General features: G+C 32.2%; 1 protein-coding gene across 1 annotated transcript in view; it reads left to right on the top strand.

Annotated features, from left to right (window-relative positions):
* Positions 1 to 9,347, top strand: part of LOC106471715 (zinc finger protein ZPR1-like) — a gene marked incomplete at its 3' end in the record, with an annotated part of 19,572 nt that overhangs the window by 7,172 nt on the left and 3,053 nt on the right. Inside the window, exons 4-5 of the mRNA XM_013932334.2 lie at positions 2,805 to 2,965; positions 4,169 to 4,279. Of these exons, the coding sequence (XP_013787788.1) occupies positions 2,805 to 2,965; positions 4,169 to 4,279 (272 nt within the window). The remainder of the gene's footprint in view (positions 1 to 2,804; positions 2,966 to 4,168; positions 4,280 to 9,347) is intronic.

Raw genomic sequence — 9,347 nt, 5'->3', positions numbered from 1 at the left:
TAGAAATATATGTTACTCAATTTTTTAATTTAAAAACAAATATAAAAAAAACACAGATAAACATCGATTTTTGTGTGTCACGTGGTACGTTGCATGCAGCACTGGTTCAAATTAGGAGTTTGTGAAGTCAAAATACTAACTCTGTAGTTTTGAATGAATTAGAAACTTAAAATACCAATATTTAGAAGCTAGAATTTATATAAAATAAGAGCCTCTTATCTTTTCAACTTGCTAAGATATTGCTCATGTAATAAATCAAACAAAGTGGCACCTCACCCACCTCTTTCTATTTTTAGAAATGTTCCCTTAAATACACTTACTTCTATATATGAAATGAATAACCAATCAGAAGCTCAGAATGTTCCCTAGTGGCTTTCTTAGCCATTTTAACAGTCTTGGTGCCATTTCTTTCTTTTGAACCAATATTTCAACGAGGTAGGGTGTGTCTTTAGTCTGCTTGAAATTTCATATTTTTTTAGACTAGAATACATCTTAGTTATTAAGTTTGATAAATTATAGTGGAATTCTATGGTATTAATGTAGTAATTTATGATTTTTTAGTTGTTCAAATGTATATATATATATATCCTAAAAAATTATTTTGCTTCATATCCTCCACGTGCAGATTTTTTAAAGACTTAGCAACCTATGTCAAGCAGCAACCGAGTACAAAGTCGTACCTAGAAAAGATAATTGTTTGCTTTACTTCTTTCATTACTGTTTTATGTTATAAGAAAAATAAGTTTAAGAACTTATTTCAAAATGGCAATGATCTATAACGTATGTAATATATAATAATTGAAATGTTACTGTATTTTACAAAATACTAGTTACTAAAACACAGCCAACATAAGTTACTTTGTACAGACCAAAGGTTAGTTGTATGTTATTTGATACGATAACATGAGTGCACGTGAGCTGCGTCATTGTAACTACTGTATTGTTAGTCAGGCATGGCGGAAAGGTCGATATATTAAATATATATAAATGTATAATGTTATGAGATTTAAGCTATTTAGTCTAAACATTTATGTTTTTGTGTTATAATTTGTTCATTCTAGAAAAAAAAGAAGCATAATTTATGTGTATTTCCTAATTTTTATGGTTGTGAGATTGGTCAAATCTACCAAACATGTACAGAGGTTAATTACTGAAAATAATAGATATAATATAAAGTTTTTTCTTGAAGAAACATTTGATAACTATCTGGACATTATAAAGATTTTGCATGTGAAATTTCAAAATTTTCTGATGCATGAAAGTATTTTTAATCTTAACATGAATATTACTTTGCATGATAAATAGGCAACATGCGAAAAGAAAAAAAAGACATGAAAAAACATTGCTTTACAAACCTTAAGACTTAATAAAAAAAATATATGATAATTTGTGTATGAAAGCATTGTAATGTTTACTGATAATCTGCCAAATTTCATTGAAATCGCTTACTAATTAAACTGTAACAAGCACAAAATGGTTATGAGTTCGGTACCAGGGATCGAGCCTGTGCTGAAAGAGCTAATAAGATTAAAAGAAAACAGTTAAGGAAAAGATAAGAGGCCTAATCTCTTAGGGTAAATAATTGTGATTGTTTGTTCCAATCTGCAATCATTGTAGAAAAAGAAAAATATTTTTTGTTATTTATTTCATATTTTTCAATTTTTGATTTCACTTTAACTTGATGAATTCCCTACAGTTAGTTTTGGGAAGAAAAACTGGGATAAAGTTTTATTGAAAAAACCCTCAATATTTGTTTAGGAGGTTCTAGAGATTATGCAAATAAAATATGAAAACTGTAAGATGAAGTATTTATATTCTCAACATAACAAAATCACTCAGACTGACTTGGTATAGCTTCATAAAGTTACAGACAAGTGTTTAGTGAAAATACTTTGTTAAAAAATCTGATTTTGAGTGTACAACAGAGTTATAATGTTTGCTAAAAGCTTGCCAAATTTTGTGAAGATACAGTTAGTATATTCAGAGTTATAGTATGTATAGTGTCATGGTTACATGCAGATTACAAAGGTTGATCAAAATGATCATGCCAGTATGCATAGGTTAAAGAGAAGCTGTGTGATTTTCGTTAGTATAAATTGTATTTACACACATAGTTGTACACTTTCATTGCAAAAGAAAGAGTGAAACAACATAAAAATGTGTTGAAATAAAACATACACTATGCCATGTCAGGCAGCTGTATGCATATAAGACTCATAAGGATGACATCCTGCATCATCAGTCTAGCTGACTGAGACCTGACATAGTTCAAAACTTGAGTTCTCAGCTGATCACTAGTGTGGGATTGTTTTATCCAATCGGAGAAAATTCATATTTCATTTATTTTTGTAGTAATTATAAGTTGTTTGGAGTGCATCTTTCACTTCCTCTAGTTAGAATGTACCCCCTTGATGCATAACAGAGATTTTGGAATTTCAATTGTTGTTTTTTTTAAGTTGCTGGTGGATAAATCATAAAATGAACTTTCGTTATTTCATGTGCAATATAAATAAAACGGAATTGAAATACTTGGCAAAAGTTTGACAGTCTTTTTTCAGAAGTATACATTATATGATTAGAAGTTAAATATATCTTTTTTTTTTTAGTAATATAAGGAAGTACTTTTAGCACTTAATTAAAACAAACAAACAAATATTGCTTATGCAAGCTTGTATTTTTGTAAGTTACCAAAGGTTTGAAATATATTTTGGAATGAACCAACATTTTTTGAAATTTTTTTTCTGCAGTTTAATTATGTAAAGAATGAATTTGTTTATGGTTGTTTCATTTAACTAACTTACTAGAAATTCCTCATTTCAAGGAAGTTATAATAATGGCTACAACATGTGATATTTGTGGCTACAAAACAAATGAGGTAAAAAGTGGTTCAGGCATTGAACCTCTTGGGACAAGAATTCAGTTTAAGATAACAGATCCAAGTGATATGACTCGTGATATTTTAAAGGTATGTAAAAGATACCAAAGTTTTATAGTTTTTATTAACACAGGCCTGCGATGGTTTTATTGTCTTGACATTTTTACATGTTCTTCAGTAATTCTTGTACACTGAGTTCCGAAAATATCCATTTTTCTCAATCATGTACAGATTTTTCACAAAATATCATAACACAGTACATAAAAGAAAAACCACAACACGTAGTTTTGAGACTAAAAGTGGCACATGATAACAGCTAAACGTTTTTTTCTTTTCAGTACCTCCTATCTAACTAGAGTTAGTCATAACTAACCAGGAGTCCTGAACATGTTTTATTGACTTTACAGTGTTACATAATCAGCTTTTTTTTATTGGCAAATAAAAAATGACAAATATGAACTTGATGTAACTTTTTTATTATAGCATTCTCACCTTAAGTAACACTGGCTACATTTGTAGCTTATAATAATTAAGTAATAAATTAAGTTAAAACTATGCAGTTGTTTAGTCCAAACAAGGTCAAAATAATGTGCAGAAATGTCGCTAGTTATGTAACCAATGGCTACTAGGCTACACCCTCACTTTCGTGAATGGTGTACAACCAGAACACATGCATACAGTCTAGCACGGTCACACCAACACAATAATAGCTAATGTTTTGATTACTTTGATTGTTGGAATAATTGGAAACACCAATTTTGATTAGTTGATTATTTTTGTGACTTTAATTGATTAACTGTTATTTTGATAAACTGATTATTTTATGTAACATTAAACTAAGTAATTAATACTTATAGGCGATCAGTTATTCAAGTTAATTACCCAGCTGTAATCATGACTATTAGCATAAAATATGAATGGTCCAGGGCCATAATGACAGAACTTAAGAAAATCTGTTATGTGCATAATGTCTAAAAAAACAAAGGTTTAAATTGCTTTTGGTAGTAAAGTACACAAAATAACTGATTTGTTTAAACTCTAGTATTTCCCCACTGAAAGGTTATGCAGTAAAGTGATTCACGCAATCAACACGTAAAAAAGCTGCATGTTAATCACATGTTATACATATAAGCTAAAAATATTTCATAATCACAAAGAATATATTCCTTGATATTGGCAAACATTAGAAAAGAAGAAAATGAAGGTAAAACATAATGAGATTACAAATTACAAATGATTCCTTTTTTTCTTCCTAAGTTGAAAGTTTTTAAAAACAACGGTTTTCCTTTGTAGTCTGAAACATGTAGTATTGAGATTCCAGAGTTGGTTCTGGAGGTAGGTGCTGGGACCCTTGGTGGACGATTCACTACAATAGAGGGATTGCTAAACAATATCAAGGACCAGGTAAGGCATATAATGACCCTTTTTTGGGTTAATTTGAAGGTTTAAAGTAAAGATTAAAGAGAGTTCTTATTCAGAGAAGGGTCACTGTGTTTAAGTATTTCAAAATCATTAGTTTTTTTTTATTATTTGTTAAGGAGCAATCTGAAGTAAATATTGTAGTAGTCTATCAAAAATTCATTAAATTAATTGAAGTAAATTATAAAATGTTAATGTTTTTCTATATTTGTAGTTTGGTTTGACTTTATTTGTGCTGTGAAACTCTCTTTATGGGTGTTTTAAAATTGTTATAGTTGTTACAATGGCAGGTTTGACCATTGGTAGTTGGGGAAATTCCTGATAAATTGTTCCTGATAAACCTGATAAGGTTAGCACATCATGCTTTTATTGTACATTTTATATGAACATTTTTCAACAAATATAAGGAGCACAGGGAATAGAATCCTTTTATAAACTAAACAGTTGTCTGTTTTAAAACTAGGGACACAACTAAACTTGTTGTAAAACCTACCTTGAAACATTATGGTGTTGTAATCTAAGAGAACCTGATGTATTGTAACAAATGCAAAATTCCACAGTTGGGACAAGAGACAGTTGTAAACTTGCTTGCATTCCTGAGGTTGCAGCCACTTGTTATTATCACAAGTGCGTAGACTATAGTTAGCCCTACTTCATGCACCATTTTTGTACATGCCATTGATGGGAAAGGAAAGCATGAGGGAACTGTCATATCTGTAACTTATAATCTATATGTACTCATAAAACTACTTTGGCTTTCTGAGTCACTAACACAGCATTTCCTGAGCCTCTATATATCCACCGGTAGTTGTGTACTGTGATATTTCAACAAACATTTCACACTCTGAAACATTTACTGTATTAATTATAATGACATTTTTGTTCTTTAGATCTGTGAGGGCTCATTGTTCGACATTTTAAATATTTTTTTGTGCTTGAATGAACATTCATTTAGATTACTGAATGTAATGTATGTCAAAGTAATGTATGTAAACATTGTAGGAATGAGTTAAGTGATTTACCTTGAGAATTACAACATTTTTTTTCTCTTAATATATTTTGTTTCCTCAACCTGTGATGCTGTATTCAGAGTAAAGTTTTTCTGTTGTAGCTCTTCAAGTATTCTTCCTGGTCCCATTTTATTACACTTGTCATTAATGCCTTTCATAAACATCTCATCAATATCATCTTTGAAACTGTCAGTGTATTTTGCTCCATAGACAAGACCATACGCAGGTCACTTTGCCCAACCATGCAAGATTGTTTCTGGGATGAAATTGATGTCATTTTAATGCAATTCAGAATCATTCACTGATGATGCAATTTCACCTCAATTTATAGTGTCAATGAAATCCACAAGACCTTGATCAATGAGATTCTTTGCATGTTTCAATGATACTGCAAGTAAATCATTTTTTTCTCTACTATCATGACACACACATGTTGACTTTTTTTTTATCTCAGTTTGGAATGTGCACTGACATACACTGCATTCATTGTCTTTTTCAACAAACTCACTCTTCACTTCCAGTGGAAATCGTGGTGTTTTTCTGTTGCATTGTATGTACCTCAATGCACGTGTTGTGAATGTACATTTTGTCACAGATCCTTGTAACTCACTTTGATTGCTATCATTCATCAATTCCGGTTCATTTTGTTCATCAATAACATCACTTTCACCATCTGAGTTTTCATCTTGAGCACCATTTTCTTGATCATCCACATCTACAGATGACACAGTGTGAAATTGGTCCTTCAACTACGAAAGAGTTTGTGCCAGAATACTCATAAACATGAAGTCTAGCTCCATCAAACACTACCTCATTGCATTGAGAAATCTTTTCAAAGAACTGGAATGCTTCTTTATATTTAATCTGAAGCTCAGACACTTTCTCACGATCAAAAGTGAACAAAGACACCACAGTATTTGCTAGTCCACCACTGCTCTGAAGCGCTATGCAGAGTTCCCTTGGAGAGATTACATTGTTCCCCATATTGACATATTTCAACACTTGACGCATTGAAATGGCAAAATCCACATCAATGCCTCCTTTTCCAAACGATTGCAATTCAAAACCATGCTGGTGAGCTAACAGAAGCATTCCAAATACTAGCGATGCATTCTAATAGCACTTTGCATTGTTCAATTGAACATATAGTTTCTCAATGTTCGGATGATCCTTTTTCATTTCCATCAAAACATCTTTGAAACAGTAAGAAGACAGTGACCCAATCCTGCTGTGAATCACCACCAGAAATATGATCGTAATATGAAATCCTGAAAGATTTATCTGAAACATCTACAATGCGGTGAGTATACACCATGGTTCTATGCCAACTCAGCCCTTTCTTTCCGTAATGTTTGATAATTTTATTGTGGAAATACACGAGTTCCTACTTCATTTTGTGGTCCATGACAATAAGAGCTTCGTCGGGTTCAAGGTTATCATGAATTGATTGAATCCTCTGACGTTGATTCTCCACTCGAATACAATGAACCAAAAACAATTTGAATTTGTGTGTACAATCCTTCAGCAGTCCATGACAATCTGAAGGTGCATGCTTCAGCAAATAATGAATCATACGAAAAAGCACCTTACATTTCTGACAACTATTAACAATAGCAGCACTTACTCCAGAAGCTGCATATTCAAGCATGAATCAGATGTTGTGATTGGCTACACAATCACTTGCAATGTGAGTACCAAAATCATACTTTAAGAAATGTTCAAATCTTGTCAGCATTTTGCAGGATATTTGCTTTACAGCCACCACTTAAATTAGACCAAAATACTAGTATTGTCATATAACAATATACCAGCAGTGTAGTCAACAGCCTTTCGTGCCTTCTGATCGAATTATGTCAATGCAGAAACTACTTTTGTGAAAGAGCCATGTGATATCCTATCCGCTGCAATCGGGAACCATTCCAAATACATAAATGTACTCTGCTTTTTCTGATGAGTAAAGTGAAGGAAATCAATTGTTTTACCATCCACTTCAAACTTTTTTGTTCCCCAAGATAAAGCTTTCACATTGATTGGGCTCAATATGAACTCTACTGCTTTCAGTGCAGCTGGCTAGAAACCTTGACTTCAATTGACGAAAGTGCCATCTAGCTGTTTCAAATGCTTGTTCTCCGATCTTCAATCTCTCTTTCACTTCTTTGAATGCCATTGACTGACACAGCAGTGCAAGTATATCTTTTCTCTGAATACATTTCTCTGGCAGAGCATGTTGCACATTGTTGACAGATGGGAATAGTTTTGTATCATCAAATTTCTTACAAATTTCATTTACAGTCTCATTCATAAGACCATCTGGATCTCCTGGGAGTAATATGGTGCATATAATCCTTAATACAGTCATGCAGAACACAAGCAATACATTGTTCATGTCAAGAGCACTGAAACGTCGAGCTTCTTCATTTGGAAAGTTTGATGTTGCTGTGGATTCAATACCAAAGAACTGCCAAATTGAATAGACATCATTCCCGTGCCCTGTTGGAGTACTATGATAACACCTTGCTTTCACACTTGAGTTCTTGGATGATCTCTGTTGTTTCTTTGGTGTGACAAAATCCAAGGGATCCTCAGATGTATTGCTAGACATTTCATCTTCATCGTTCTCCAGTGGAATCAATCAATAATCAATCCTTCTTTGTTTCTTTCTTTGTGCCTTTAATTTGCTCTGTGGCTGTTTCCCACCTGCTTTTCCTGCCATTTTGACCTCTGGGTTTAAACCACCGCATCCACACTGACGTCGAGGGCATATCCCACAACTACCTCACATATGCACTTTGCACTTACAAGCTTTTTATTTTCCCTGTATTAATGTTGCTTTATCAATACAAGATCAGTACACTTTCTCACTGAATATCGATAGTATGTTGATATCTGTTTTGTGGCCAGCCGTGGATCCGATTTTCACAAAGGGTTCAGAAATCGCCTGCTTTTTGTCCAATCAGGTTTTGGTAAAAATTTTAGCCAATAAAAAAATCCTGAGTGTCTGGCCCGTGTAATCACTGTTAAATCAAAATCTCAACATTAGCTAACAGTTCATCTAGATCATTTTTTTGTCATGTTATATGGATATTTGTCATCATGTTTTAATTTTTCTCTTATATGTTTATCTACTTGATATACATTTGTTTTTGGTGTTCATTTGACTCTATTTAATTTTTTTATCAGTTTATGATATTATGGCTTTGGTTACTGACATTATGGGTATCGTACAAATGCTGAAGGTTTTTAATTTTTAGTTTGATTATATATATACTAGACAACCCGTGACTCTTTGGGTCACCCACTATTCAGAGGTTATGAAGAATTCAAGCTAATTTCAATCTTGCACCAAAATGAAGGTTTATTTTGAGATAATTTAATTAAATATTTCAATCCATTTATGTTATTCATAATTCAAGAAAAGATATTTGATTGTTGATCGGGAGTAAAAGTAAAGACCATTTCATTTTTCAAAAAAGTGAAGTGTGATGAATTAGTTCATTATGTTGTCTTTCCTCTTAAACCTTCTACAAATAAGAAACAGTAACATTTATTTTTTATTCGAGTTATCTACCATAACCAAGGCATATTATTGAGAAATTCTTCAAGATCTTGTTTTTGTCATCTTACACCTTTTAATGAAGATGAGAACATTGACAGGGAAATAGATTTGAATGAAGAAGTTTCATAAAGAGCACAAACGGTAGTGTGATGTAAAGTTACTCATGCTAGAAATTTTCATAAAAGCGACCCGAAAAACCTGTGGCCTGATGAAGTTTTGTAAAGAGTGCAAACTGTAGTGTGAATGATTTTATGACTGAGAAAATAAGCAAACAAACAAACAATCTCAGAATTTTAGTAATATGTAGATAGATAGATTCTTCAAGATCTTGTTTTAGTCATCTTACACGTTTTAATGAAAATGTGAACATTGACAGGGAAATAATATAATAGCCAATGCTCTGCGAGAGGTTTTTGTTTATAAAATTTTGTTGTTGTTCTCGACTTGATTTTTATTTTATGACCTCATCTCCATATTTACTATTTGC

Source organism: Limulus polyphemus, unplaced genomic scaffold, assembly GCF_000517525.1.
Source record: "Limulus polyphemus unplaced genomic scaffold, Limulus_polyphemus-2.1.2 Scaffold4808, whole genome shotgun sequence".
Taxonomy (NCBI): Eukaryota; Metazoa; Arthropoda; class Merostomata; order Xiphosura; family Limulidae; genus Limulus; species Limulus polyphemus.
The sequence above is the reverse complement of the archived record's forward strand: the minus strand, read 5'-3'. Positions and strand labels throughout refer to the sequence as shown.